Consider the following 14,623-nt stretch of genomic DNA (forward strand, 5'->3'; position numbering starts at 1 on the left):
TAGTTCTTACAACCACCTTAGGATTTAATTCAAGATACTTGAATTTTTAATTTCAAATTTATGTCCAGAATATCATCTTTCAATATAATACGTTTTATAGTTTATAAGAAAAATTGATATTGGTAAAATACCATTATCCCAACAAAATTATTTTTTGGCATTTAACATTACTGTAAAATAAAATAAAATAAAACATATACATATATACATATGTATTAAATAAATATGTATAATGACGTTAACAGTTCAGGAATTTTAGGATTACTTTATTCCAAAATCTTCGAATTATATTAATTTACGTTAAAATCGCATACATATTTTATTTGACCATAGATACACAAAATCAACATGAAAATTTGGGTGGATTGGATCAAACCAGAATAAAATAAAAAAATTGTGGTATATAAATATTAAAAATATAAAAACCGAATTTAGGAACATCCATGAATTTATGTTGTGAATATTACAAAAAATTCATGTATTATATAACATTTAGCAGTCCATTGATGTTGTTATATTCATTAGTTTTCTTTAATATGTTTTTTTATTTGGCTATGTTCCCTATCATCTTGACAATCACATGCATATTTTCGAAAAAAACCTTTAGAAACAAAATATCCTTAAATCAATAGTGGTCATAGTTCTGTTCCGTTTGCGATAATCTCAAGGTTCGGGATCGCGAAATTTAAAAAAAATTGTGTAATTAATTTTTCAATTCTGAAATTGCGAACATTGTTTTATCCTCAATCTGGGATTGCAATCCCAAATTGGTATGCATATAGTCATTCGAATTAAATTTACTTTGTGTCAGTAAAAATTTTACAAAAAATATTTATAGTGTTTAAATATTAAGTAAAATTTACACAATACAATATTTATACATACATATGTAGTGTATCAAATTTAATACAGATATGTAAGTGTATTCAAATTTAAACTAATTCTCCACCTTCCAGAACACCCTGTTCAACAGTCATGTACATTCCTTCCTCTTCATATGTAGAATCGTGTTTAGCAAGAATACGAAGGAGCGGACGCATTTTAAGCCACCATTGATACTTCGGAATACGTTGTCTGAAAAAAATTGAATAATAACATTGGCTCATAGCTGAAACACACAAATAAGACTAATAAAAGTCACTTACTCAAAGTTAGTTTGAGATTTCAAATCTTCCATGGGTGTAAATGTATATTGGCGACGAACAACGCCCAACAGACAACAAGTATCAGGACCAACGGCGTTAATTTTTCCATTTGGACCAATACATTTTTCAATAGTGGATGTAAGCCAGTGAACAGATTTGGCAGCCATTTTTGTTCCCATATTACGATCGAAAGGAGTTGGAGATCCACCTTGTTGCATATGACCTGCAAAGTTAATAGTACATATGTATATGTATGTGAGTATTAGTTAACAAATCAAAATTATAAATTAAAAAAAATAAAACGAAGATTTTACCTAAAACATTCATTCTCGCAGAGAATAGCCCTTTACCTTCTTCAGAATACAATCTGTAAATGAATTCGGTGTTATAATTATCAGACGCTTTCTCATTGCGGAGAATGAGACCTCTTTGGACCCCTTCCGCCATCTTTGCAGCCATGTGATACAAATCTTGTTGCAAATCCTTGATGGAGAACTTCTCTTCGTAAATATATGCAGCATCAGCACCTCCAGCAAGACCTAAAATAATTTAATAAAATAACACATGCATACATATGTATGTACAATATAATATATCATTATAAAAATACCTGCTACAGTAGCCAAGTATCCACAAAATCCGCCCATTGTTTCAATAACAAAAACTCTACGTTTTGTACCCTGAAATTAATAAAATATACATATTATATATGTAGGTGTGTCCATAAACATAAAATATTTTAGTACTCAAGCTAAAGCTTCTTAATACGATCGACTTCATATTCAGGCTACGCTTTTTAATAATCAGATAGATCATTCTAATATGATCAAAATAGATTGAAGGTCCATTTTGCATAGTCTGAACCCGGCATATTCGATAAAAAATATCGTTATAAATTTAACCTGAGCAGATTGACGAATACGATCGCAGATCTCAGTAATTTCATTTAGAGCTGTATCAGCACCGAGAGAAAATTCAGTTCCAGGAACATTATTACTGATTGTGGATGGAATCATAACAATTGGAATACAAAATTCTGGATACTTTTCTCTAGCTTCATACATTTGCAAACCAGCTTGATATGCCTAGAAAAGATTAAAATGTTGAATTGAAAATATGAACTATTCAAGATGTACATACATAGGTCTAATGTGTCTATATTTACATATATACCTCAAAACCGCCAATAACTAATAATCCTTGAATGTTGAACTCTTTTAGACGAGCAGCGATTTCTCCCGCTTTATTACCAGGAAGTGTACGTTTCGTTCCCAAAAATGCCCCTCCTTGAGCTACCCATCCAGTTACATCAGCCCTATAATAAAATGGAACTTTAATATGTAATGATATGAATTTTTATATTGTTTAGCATTGAGGTACTTACCAGTCGATGGGCTGAACATTTCCAGCGATGAGCCCTTCAATACCATCGTGAATAGCTAATACTTTGTCACCACGATATATACTATTACGTACAAACGAGCGAACGGCAGCATTCATTCCACAAGCTGGAGCACCAATATGAATAACAGCAAGAGTGTAGCTTGGCTTTACAAAAAAAAAATCACATTCATTCATATTTCTAAGATAAGTTTAACATGCATTAGTTAATAAAATTACTGTATCTCTCGAACAAACTGGTGGTTTCAATCTTGTAAGCATTTTATATGTTTCCAAATTGCGAACAAAGCTGCGACCTCTCAATTGGACTGCAAGCTCCCACTTTTTCTCAGCCATTGCCTATCAAAGATTATAAGAAACTAAATATTGCATTTAACTTAATTATTCGGAGCAATTACTAACTAAAATAAAGTAAAGAACCTGTGCAACAGCTTTAGTACGACGTACGCATTCCATCAAAGGAAGACGAACGGCTTGATTACCATCAAGAGTTATGACACAGGGTTCAGCATCGGGAGCTGCTTCCATGAGAGCCATCACTGCCTCTGCTCCCATACGGCAACCCTATTAATTTACACCATTTAATAGAATTATTAAGATTAATAATGGTTTACAGGGAACTTTTCTTACCAGTAATCTATCAAAAGCTGATGGAGAACCTCCTCGCTGCACATGACCGAGAACAGTGATACGAGTGTCCTGGTTTAGTTGGGCTACAACAACTTGACGTACAGCTTCAGCCGTAATAGGCTGCCCCTCACGATCAATTGCTCCTTCAGCAACAATAATAATATTTAACCTTTGACCAGCAGCACGTTCCTATTGATATGAATAAATTATTTTACATACATAGATGCATACATAAGTACATACATATATGTATAATTAATCTCATTTTACTACATAATTATATCATATAAAAAAATAAATAAGTCTAAATACCACATTCACCGCAAAAAAACCTTATGCCAATCACATTTACAGTAACAGAACTTAATTAATTTGACAAAATAAAATCCATATAACTTACGATACTTTGATGTGTTAAAAACAATGGATTTATAATGAAAAGCTAATTTAAAATCACCCATATCAAACCTCAAAGTTATTATATTATATATTAACAAGCTCTTATCCATTTACTTTATTAGCTGAAATAAATCTATTTGAAACACATGAATATAAAATTATATTACAAACTAAAATAATATTGCACTCAAGAATTAAAAACGAAACGAAAACAAAATAACGAAATAATACTATTTTCATGTTAAGATTGAAAAATAAATCATTCTGGTTAATTTCAGAATAATGCTTGGTGATATTTTTACAGCAATTTAAAAATTGACAAACCATGTTAAAAACAATTACTTTATCTATGTACGTAGTAACAATAGAGTACGTAGTAACAAAGTTTTGTGATCATGTTCGAACTCAGAATCGATCATTGATCACGTTTTCATGATCTAGAAAAAAATGTGTGTGTGTGGCTGGCTGTGTGTGTCTGTGAATTTTGGGGATTTTTTGAACACCGTAAGTCCTATCGAACTGAAACTTAGTATCAGTTACTGAAATTCTTATCGATACCATGTAAATTTTTTTCAAATTTTTAAGTTGACCAGAAACGGTATCTCCCTTTATAGGTGTCCTCTTTTATTTAAGTTATTGAATTCAATTATCTCCCAAACCGCTAACCAAATCAGACTGAATGTTTTTACATGTAATAGAAATTGTTAATTTTATACCTTAATATTTTTTATATATTTTTACTTCAGCCGGAAGTATTACTTTTACTCGAGAAGATCGAAGTTTTTTATGTTTTTCTCGGAAACCTTTCGGCGTATTGAACTGAGAATTCATATCTAGAAGTTTATCCATAATGTCAAGTTATATATAAAATTTGGTGAGCACCCGTCAACCGGATGTGGCAGTTTACTCTTGTTCGATTTTTCTTTCGACCCCTTAAACATGTGTACTCTTCACGAGCAAATTCAAGTATAACCCTTGTATCTATTATTGATGAAAATAAAAAAAAATCATAAAATTTTTTCCTCTTGAAAAAGTCAAAAATGTTGTGACCACACGATTTTTTCCACACCCCTGAACGTATCGAGCTGAAAATTTACATTTGAATTTTTATGTGCTAACTTGACGTTGATGAGGTTTTGGTTAGAATTCGTAAACTGGTAGTAATTTTTTTTAAACAATATGTAAGGCAGGGAAGGTATGTTGACCGTATCCCGGCCTAACGAAACACATGTTGGGTAGTATGTAAGAGGATCGTTTATTTTTGTTCAATTGTTACAATGGTTATTGTATGTACGAAGAGGTTGATCTTCGGAGAAGTGATCTGGTTGAACTCCAGAGGTTCATTCTGGTGTTGGGAGCTGGTGCATCGCTTTATATACGTTCTGGCTTGTAGCATGCCGTGTGCAGATGCTTTGTCTTCGTTTCCATGACACGTGTTGACCTGTTTTCGAGGCACGTGTCTTCGATACACGTGTGGTTTATCATTACGTCGTTCGTTTATCATTACGTCATACGTCGTTCATTTGAGAATGGGGGTCATGTGTCACGCGTTTTCAGCGACTTTTCAGGCATGTGTTGCAGTCGCCTGATGACATCACTGTTGGGTTTCGTTCGTTTTACGATTGAGCGATGAACTCTTTCTTCTGGAATGGTCGAGGGGGACGTTGCCCTTGAGTTATGCATGTTTGTACAGGATCGATGATGAGATCACTGGTTTTCAATGGCGTAACTACCGCGCCCGCAGACCCCGCAATGCGGGGGGGCGCCGAGACCTGGGGGGCGCCGAGACCTGGGGGGCGCCACGAAGCGCGCCTTTTTCACGGGTTTTTTAATTTGTTCCGTAATTTTTTTAAAAACTTCTCTTATTTTTCAACCTATTTGTACTATATGTGTATGTACATACATTAACGTATTTTGAATTTATCCTCATTGTGTAATTGATCTAAGCCAATAGGGCTAGAAGACTACCGTCTTTTTCCATCTTTTGAACGTCAGTGCCACTTCAACCTATTAGCTGAGAATTCTCTTATTCTTGTATATATTTTTTCAATGTGTAAACAATAAAACAAAATTATATGATTAAAACCAATAAAATTTATAAATTTTTCGCTGTCACCATTAGCAGGTGAGAAGTTTTTAAGGAAAATTCACCATCAGTTACATTAAACAGATTGTGCACTGCTTGTTGGTCGTCCAGATTAAACTATTAATGCACTTTGATATATAGGTACACATATTGATACGTCAAAAAGTATAAATATTAATTTGGAAAGTTATTTTGCTAATATTAATATATGGGGGAGGGGGGTGGGGGCGCCGTAAAATATTTTGCGGGGGCGCACCGGGAATTCACGCTACGCCACTGCTGGTTTTGATTCGTAATAGCACAAGTCGTGCTATATTCCTACAAATATTTCATTATTTTCTTTTGCCCTTTTAAATTATTTATATCTTATTGATATTTTATTATTATATTATTGATAGTGATTCTAATGAAAAAAAATTGAACAAAATCTGACAACCGGAAGTAGAACCTTTGTTTTGTGTAAGTTTCCCTACATTTGCGCTCAATTTGTATCAAAAATTTTCTCAAAGCTGGTATGTGTGAAAGTGTATGTATGTATGTATAATTATTAAATTTTGTTTTGTAAAATTCTCATATTCCTCAAATACATAGATAAAGTCGTGGTCACATTCGAATTTTTTAACGAAGAGTCATGTTTTGAAATTCAAAAAGCAAAATTTAATAATGACTTTTTTATTCCAATCGGAAATTAACGAAATGTTCTCCGTTTTTAGTCCCTGATTGCAACAATTGAGTGACACTTTTAAGATTAAAATTGAATAAAAAAAATTAAAACCATATCAAAATCTTCAATATAAATACAAAGATATATATATATATATGTACACATGTTTACATTTTAAAATTACAACATCGATAAAGTAATAAAAATAATATGTGAAATAAAGCATAAACAAAAAATAAAAAGCCATGCAAAGATGTGTTGTAAATGCGGGATGAAATGATATTTGAAGTTATAAAATTGTGTTTGATATGCTAGTACCCGAAGCCGTCGAACGATGTGCAAATGCACACATATAAAGCGTTTTACACAGGTAATCCTACCTGTGTAAGTTTTTTGCAAAGTTTCTCATCCCAATTATTGGGCACAGGATCCTCCGGTATGAAGACAAAATCTGCTTCACTTGACAAGGCAGCTACAAGAGCCAGATAACTGTAACAACCACTTCCGACTTCAAACTTTTTAAATAAACTCACTTTTCTCGCTGAAGAATAATATGACGAGTATATTTAGATTTGAAGGATTGAATATATTAGACTTGATACTACCAATTGATAATACCATCACCATATTATTAGAGTTCGTTTAACGAAAGAACGACCAAATTCATAGAAATACATGCAGTAGTCATTAGTACCGCTTCGGCTCTCGACGTGAGACGAAATACTTTCGTTCTTTCGTACACGATGTTTACAAAGTCCCCGACATATAAATAATGCGTTTTTTTTTAATATCTATGTATAATTATAGCACACAGTTGAACTTTTGATATAAATATATGGGCCTATTCCATTCAACCAATAAGATTTCTGACTCAGCGTATCACAACAATATTTTTGGCCAGTACCAGCACAAATGCAGACACAAAAAGTTTTCGTCATAAGACTCTCTATTTGAACAACATAGGCCTCATCATATCAACCGGAACTCAATCCAATTGAGAAAATATGGGCTTCGAGAAACGTTGAAATGACCAAATATAGCGTTAAAAATTAATGAGTGGAAAAATATTTGTGACTAACCCAAAAAAATTGAAGACCGATGTATTGAAAATGACCACATAATAGACAAAATGATTGACGACGTTTCGTTACGTATTACTGTCAATGATGGATCAGATTCCTCGAACTTCGAATCATCAGACAGCGAATTTAATGGATCAGATGCGCAATAATTTATTAATCTGAGAAATACTTTTTGGATTTTTCTTTTATATTTTTTACATTTCATATTTTTTTATATTTTGTATTTTTATTAGCAAGTATTTGAACTTTTTTAATATTTTGTATTTATCAAACCCAACAAATCTAGAAATCAAAAAGGACTTTTGTTTCATTTTCGAGAAAAACTTTGAAAAATTAATGAATTAATAATTAATTTAAATTAAATTAAATAATTAAAAAGTAATTAAACTTTAACTGAATGAAAGAAATTAAATTAAATTGTAAATCCCTACATAAAAAACCTAAAAAAGCTACCTTTTCATAATATTATATTTTCCGTTTAATTGCTTTAAAACCTAAATTATATTATATTTGAAATATTGAAAGCACCTAGATTTTATTTTATTTCTCAACATCAATATATGTTCACCGGCTAATAAAATAAACCTTTCAAGCATTGCTTGGATATCGAAAACATAATGGCAGTGGAATTTTCGAATCTTTGTAAGGCTAACAGATAAGCTAGTATTTAGTTGACGATATTTGAAGTTTGGTCTGTAAATCACTATCTACCATTTAAAGCTCATAATATTTCTGAAATATCTTTTGAATTCCGATATGAATTATCACAATACTTAATCTTACGTATATATTAAACATACACTGTGTAAGATTATAAAAAATTAGATATAAAATAATGCCAAATAAAAAATTACAAACAAATCAATACGTATACACATATCAATTAATATGTATAAGACTGCATAACTATAAATAAAATAAAGTTAAAAAAAATGCAACAATCATTTTTTTTTTATCCAAATGCTATCAAAAAAAAATTAGTCCAAATGTTTCACTAAAGCAAATATGTGCATGAAAAAAAATAGCACTAGTTCCCCCTTCCCCCCCTCCCCGCATAATGGAAACATCTTGCCTGTTTCAGTTTAGTACAGAGTATATCTGGCCACTCTGGAGGTGCAGGATCTTCCGGAATAAACTGGAACGTAGCATCTGTGCAAATGGCGGCATTCACTGCGAGGAATCTGACACACATACATGCAATCAATGCTATGCATAGGATAACTAACCAACTAAATCGTTTATCAACATGGTATAACACACTAGCCAATATTAGAACTACATACTAATATACAAGCGGATAGTATGAGCACATTTAGAAGAAAACACGAAAAATCTGATTAAGAATGCAATGATATGTGATTTCTTTGAATGCAATTGAAAAACAAACAACTGTTGCAACTGTTGCAATTGTTGCAACGTTTGTATAGTGTATGCATGTGCATTCGTATAATTCCTTGCCTGGAGAAGTTTATCGCAAAGTTTAGCGGGCCAATCAGCTGGTGGTGGTGATTCAGGAATAAAAACAAAATCTGCTTCTGATGACAAGGCTGTCACAAGTGCTAGGTACCTAATAAAGTTGGATAACTAAATCTTCAAAATTGTTTGTCTCCTCATTACTTTTCAGTAAAACCATATACAATGACGTTAGGAAGATTTTCAAAGTAAAGTGAATTTCCTCACCCACAATGTCTCCCCATAACTTCCATAATAAACGTTCTTTGATGAGAATACGCCGTGCTGACAATAGCATCAATGGCTTCAATAATTCGGTGCAAAGCAGAATCCGTACCGATCGTCATGTCGGTACCACAAAAATCATTATCGATAGAACCAACCTGTAACATACAATATCATCGAAAATATATTAAATGTTTTATATATGAATTGTCAAAAATAATAAAAATCTACAGCAAGCATTACCATTCCAGCAATATGTAAATATTTGTTTTTTTCACGTTGATCTTGAGTTATTTTATTTCGACTCAAAAGTTCATCTAGAAGGCTAGACCACTCTTGCCTGAATAAATCAGCACCAGTTAAGGAACCATCTCCTCCAATCACAACGAGATTAGTGATTCCACGAGCGACGAGATTGTTAGCAGCTTGCAAACGGCCAGGACGTTCCCTGAAAATAAATATGAATAACGTTAAAAATTAATAAAACCTGATGTTGTAAAGCCATTGTTCATTTTTTTGAAGTGACACAAATATTCTTTTTTTTTTGGTAGGCATTTCAAGAATAATAAATAGCTTATCAGGATGAATTTAATATTTTAAATACTCCAGAAGTATGTATTTCTTTTTCATTTGATTTATATTAAATTACGCAAGGGTTTTTATTATTATAATTTAAATTCAAAAATCAATACATTCTTTCAAATAAAAATACTTTCACCTTTTAAAAAAAAATTTTTTTTTGCATCGTTCTAAAATTTTGATAATACCGTGAAAAATTATCCTATTTGAAAACAGTGCTCCAGCCTCCAAAAATGCCAAGAAAAAATGATAAATTTTAATATAGCGTATGCACAATTTATTGCGAATAACCTGAAAGCAGCACAGCGTGCAGAACCGATGACTGTACCGCCTTTGTGTATTATGGAGCTGACCGAAGACCAGTTGGCCTCCTGTATGTTGTCTCCACCGTCCACCATACCCTGGTAACCTTCCCTGATAAAGTACACTTTGCAACCTAGATAGAGTCCCATACGTACGACGGCTCGTACGGCTCCATTCATACCCTGAGAGTCGCCACCACTCGTGAAAACCGCCAGCCCCTTGCCTTTGTGCGCCCCTCTTTCGATAAACTTCTGAGATCCGGCCGAGTCCATGTTTGTTGATGCTGTTATTGATAAATTGAGGTGTACAGAACTGGTCGAACTTCTCGCTGACTTCGGACCAGCTCGTGACCAATTCACAGCGCAAGCACGAACTTCACGGAGCGAACGGCGATCTAGCGCGGAATGCAACTTTTGAATTTGACAGCCGCCAAGGTGAACTGTCAAGGTGACCTTAGAACGCTCGCGAACACACCGACAACATGTGCAGATATGCGAACGCCTTTCGCTTGTTTTTATCGACGATTTTTAAATCAACCCTGCAATCATACATATCAGTGGCGTGCGCTGAAATTATCTCTCTTTTTGTCGTACAGCCTTACTTAATGTGCACGAACAGGATACAAGAGGAACGGCCTGTTCCTCTTGTACCCTGCTCGTGCACACTAAGTAAGGCTGTACGACAAAAAGAGAGAGAATTTCAGCGCACGCCACTGATACATATATACATATAATAAATTGAATTCATTCTGTAGGCGGGGTAGCGATGTGTTGACCGTATCCCGGCCTAACGAAACACTGTTGTGCTAGTTTTATAAAGTTTTATTGTTTGCCTATGGTTGTACAAAGGTATTATATTTGGGCAAAAGTATGTCGTTCAGCGGTCTCTGGATATGGTAGAGTGTCGCTGGCTCGGCATTCGTTTATGTTCAGAAGGTCTCTGGATGCGGCAGTGTGTTGTTGGCTCGTCGTTCGGCTATGTTCAGAAGGTCTCTGGATGCGGCAGTGTGTTGTTGGCTCGTCGTTCGGCTATGTTCAGAAGGTCTCTGGATGCGGCAGTGTGTTGCTGGCTCGTTGTTCGGCTATGTTCGGAAGGTCTCTGGATACGGCAGTGTGTTGCTGGCTCGTTCGGCTGGTTGATCTTCCAAGTCCGCGTGGTGTAGTGGTGGCAGGTCAGGAGCTGGATGTTGACTGGTCTGGTGCTGTGTGTCGACGCTTGCTGCTGTGGGTCGACTGGCGTTGTTTGGGTTGTACCTCCTTTTATAGTGTTTCTGGAATCACCTGATCGATGGAAGTGGTTGTTGATGCGTAAGCGAGGAATGTTCTTTTGTCGAGGGGTAGAATTTTCTGGAACGATTGGCGCCGTTCCGCTCGATGTAGTTTAATGGTGGCGGCGTGTTTCGACCGTTTTGGTTCCACTCGACTGGTAGGGGCGTTCCGCTTGAGTTTAATATAATGACTGCAGGTGTGCGTCGTCTGGGTTTCGTGCTCGAGTGTGAAGGGTGGATCATTCTCGAAGGATTTGGCATCGTTCCGCTTGAGTTGGATTTGGCGCCGTTCCGCCTGAGTTTAATATAATGGTTGCAGGTGTGCGTCGTCTGGGTTTCGGGAATGTATTCTGCGTCGCAGTAACTGTTTTGATGAATGTGACGAGATTCCCACAATTCTATCAGTTGATTTTTAATCATATGTTGACCACAGTAAACGTGTTACATATTTGGCACATGACAATCATTGCCACGAAAATCGCAAACACAGAATATCTGGTACTCGAGTACTCGACAGTGGTGTCCAGAGAAATGTTATATTCAGAGAAGTGCCTTTTTGAACAAATACCCTGTGTCAAACGCGTTCACAGTACTATAATTAGTTATAATAGTTGTCTCTGTCACGCTCGTAAGCGTGTCCGCGCGCGAAAAAGAGTCAGAACATCGTGTCTACGCGCCAGCTTTTAATTAACAGACCTTTTTTCACGAACGGAGTGTGGCTACAGCCACACCGCAACTGTCGACACTTTTGATGCCTTAGGGCACTTCTATTGTATAACACTTCTCTGGTTATATTAATAAAAGTGGCTTTAGGCGTCATATTGTTGTGACGATTGTCCACAGACAATCCTAAATAATTTTAGCATCAGTGGTATTTGATGCTTGGTGCTCGACGTGTGTCCGATAGAAACTTCTCTGTTTGTTTATATTACTCGCAAGATGGGCAAGCATCGGTAAAAATTGCACAATGCATTCAAAAACACAATAAAAAACATGGGATACATTTTTATAAGTAAATTGATCCGATTGTATTCCGTGCGTTGTAGCGTATTTATAAAGACGTACCGCGTAATATTGACAACAATTATTTATTCGTAAAGGCCCTTCTATTAGTATTACATTTCTCTGGTGGTGTGACCTTAATGGTTTCCATGGGTTTCCGGAAACCCGTTGCTTTAAATCGAAACTCGTTATTTAAACTAAAATTTAATATAATTTTTGTCAAAAATTATACAAATCTTGAAAATTTAATGAACTTTCATGGAATAGTGTTGTACAGACTCCAGGGATGTTCAACTCGAGAGCACCCCCGAAGTCGATTTTGTGAGATAGCTAGTGGTAAGCTTGGGCGGGACTGGTTTCCTCAAGGTGCCTTCCTTCGTCGTCGGTGGTCTGGTCTCTGCTGATGTCGGCTCGGCTCGATGTATATCTCGCTCTCTCTCGTACAGTGTGCGTAAGTGAGTGTGATACAGGACAAAGGCGGGAAATTGTATAATAATGAAAACAGGTTCTAATTCTGTTTGTATGGTGACTGTATTTTATATATATATATATATATATATATATATATATATATATATATATATATATATCCGTTAATAAATAAATTGTAAATAAATCTATATCAAAATAAAACACGTATATTTAACTATCAAAAAGGACTTTTATTTCTGTAGATATATGTGATGACTGAAGCCCGGACCCAGAGCCCGCCGTTCATTGTGCAAATGTTGTAAATGCATTATTAAAAATTGTTGTAAATGCTTTGTAAAAAAGGTTTGCCGAACCTTTTTTACAAAGCATTTACAACAATTGAACAATGAGCTGCGCGCTTTGGGTCTGTACTCTAGTGATGACCCTGATTCTATTCAGAGTGTAGTCGCGTGCGCGACGCGTCACGAATTGCGTAGTTATGGAAACGGTTAACTCGTTGAAACAAGAAATTTGTTTCAAAGGATGCTTCTATTAATATTACATTTCTCTGAGGGGCCCTTACGAATAAATAATTGTTGTCAATTTTACGCGGTACGTCTCTATAAATACGCTACATCGCACGGAATACAATCGGATCAATAATATATATAAAAACGGACTGTCGCTAAATATATTTGTATATTTGTATATTTGTATATTTGTATATTTGTATATTTGTATATTTGTATATTTGTATATTTGTATATATGTGACGGACGATCAACCGTCAACCAGTATGGGGAACAAAATTTTTTTTTTTTTTCATTTTTTTCATATTTTTCATATTTTTCAGTTTTTTCATATTTTTCAGGTTTTTTCAGTTTTTTTAATTTTTTTCATAATTTTCATTTTTTTCATTTTTTCAGAATTTTAATTTTTTTCATTTTTTCAGTTTTTTAATTTTTTTCATTTTTTCAGTTTTTTCATTTTTTTCATTTTTTCAGTTTTTTCATTTTTTTCATTTTTTCAGTTTTTTCATTTTTTTCATTTTTTTCATTTTTTCAGTTTTTTCATTTTTTTCATTGCCGGGGGCGCTGGCGGCGCCGAAGGCGTCAGTGGCGCTGGGGGCGAAGCCCCCGGGGTGCCGAAGGCATCGGGGCGCTGGGGGCGCCGGAGGCGTCGGCGGCGCTGGGGGCGAAGCCCCCGGGATGCCGAAGGCATCGGGGACGCTGGGGGCGAAGCCCCCGGGGTGCCGAAGGCATCGGGGGGGCTGGGAGCGCCGGAGGCGTCGGCGGCGCTGGGGGCGAAGCCCCCGGGGTGCCGAAGGCATCGGGGGTGCTGGGGGCGCCGGAGGCGTCGGCGGCGCTGGGGGCGAAGCCCCCGGGGTGCCGAAGGCGTCGGGGGCGCCGGAGGCGTCGGCGGCGCTGGGGCCGAAGGCCCCGGAGCGACGGAGGCATCGGGGGCAAAGGCGTCAGGAGGTCGGCGATGCACAAAACGTAATTCGTAATTCGTGCATCAATTTCTTTCCGAAACCAGTCGATTCAATATCTTTAACTTTATTTTTATTCGAGTTTCAATTCCTTTTCGAAACCACCCGTTGAAATCAACGGGTCCAACACTAGTTTACTTATAAAAATGTATCCCATGTTGTTTATTGTGCAATTTTTACCGATGCTTGCGAGTAATATAAACAAACAGAGAAGTTGTTATCGGACATACGTCGAGCACCAAGCGTCAAATGCTAAATCGACTGGGGCCATCCTTCTGTCCCATACAGAAGGATGCTGACAACGTAGCAGTCTTAGTCGGAGGGCTATACTGAGATCCGGCCCACTTCCCAAGAAAGATTGGGGACCGCTGCTCTAGACCAGGCCTGGGCAAGCTTTTTTGCTGAAGGGCCAAATTCGATATTTTATGAGTCGGCGGGCCGCATATACATATGTATATATATGTATATATATATATATATATATATAT

At 35.8% G+C, this 14,623-nt stretch overlaps 1 protein-coding gene and 1 long non-coding RNA gene across 4 annotated transcripts; one reads left to right on the plus strand and one right to left on the minus strand.

Annotated features, from left to right (window-relative positions):
* Window positions 1-550: 550 nt before the first annotated feature.
* Pfk (ATP-dependent 6-phosphofructokinase) lies at window positions 551-10,404 on the minus strand. Of its 3 annotated transcripts, none has more exons than XM_077440589.1 (14): window positions 9,955-10,404; window positions 9,328-9,532; window positions 9,088-9,242; window positions 6,706-6,814; window positions 3,177-3,365; window positions 2,967-3,110; window positions 2,766-2,885; window positions 2,530-2,693; window positions 2,319-2,460; window positions 2,048-2,230; window positions 1,756-1,825; window positions 1,460-1,684; window positions 1,146-1,368; window positions 551-1,074 (listed from the first exon to the last, which is right to left on the minus strand). In XM_077440589.1, the coding sequence occupies exons 1-14, from the start codon at window positions 10,236-10,238 to the stop codon at window positions 933-935; spliced, it is 2,355 nt and encodes a 784-aa protein (XP_077296715.1). In that variant the 5' UTR covers window positions 10,239-10,404; the 3' UTR covers window positions 551-932. The 3 variants fall into 3 exon arrangements, with proteins under 3 accessions (XP_077296715.1, XP_077296888.1, XP_077296798.1); XM_077440762.1 differs by lacking the exon at window positions 6,706-6,814 and adding an exon at window positions 8,480-8,588; XM_077440672.1 differs by lacking the exon at window positions 6,706-6,814 and adding an exon at window positions 8,866-8,974.
* Window positions 10,405-10,771: 367 nt separating this feature from the next.
* Window positions 10,772-12,472, plus strand: LOC143918785 (uncharacterized). The gene is made up of 2 exons (XR_013261156.1): window positions 10,772-10,919; window positions 10,972-12,472. It is a non-coding gene; the product is annotated as an uncharacterized LOC143918785 (long non-coding RNA).
* The last annotated feature ends 2,151 nt before the right edge of the window (window positions 12,473-14,623 follow it).

Source organism: Arctopsyche grandis, chromosome 1 (assembly GCF_051622035.1).
Source record: "Arctopsyche grandis isolate Sample6627 chromosome 1, ASM5162203v2, whole genome shotgun sequence".
Classification (NCBI taxonomy): Eukaryota; Metazoa; Arthropoda; class Insecta; order Trichoptera; family Hydropsychidae; genus Arctopsyche; species Arctopsyche grandis.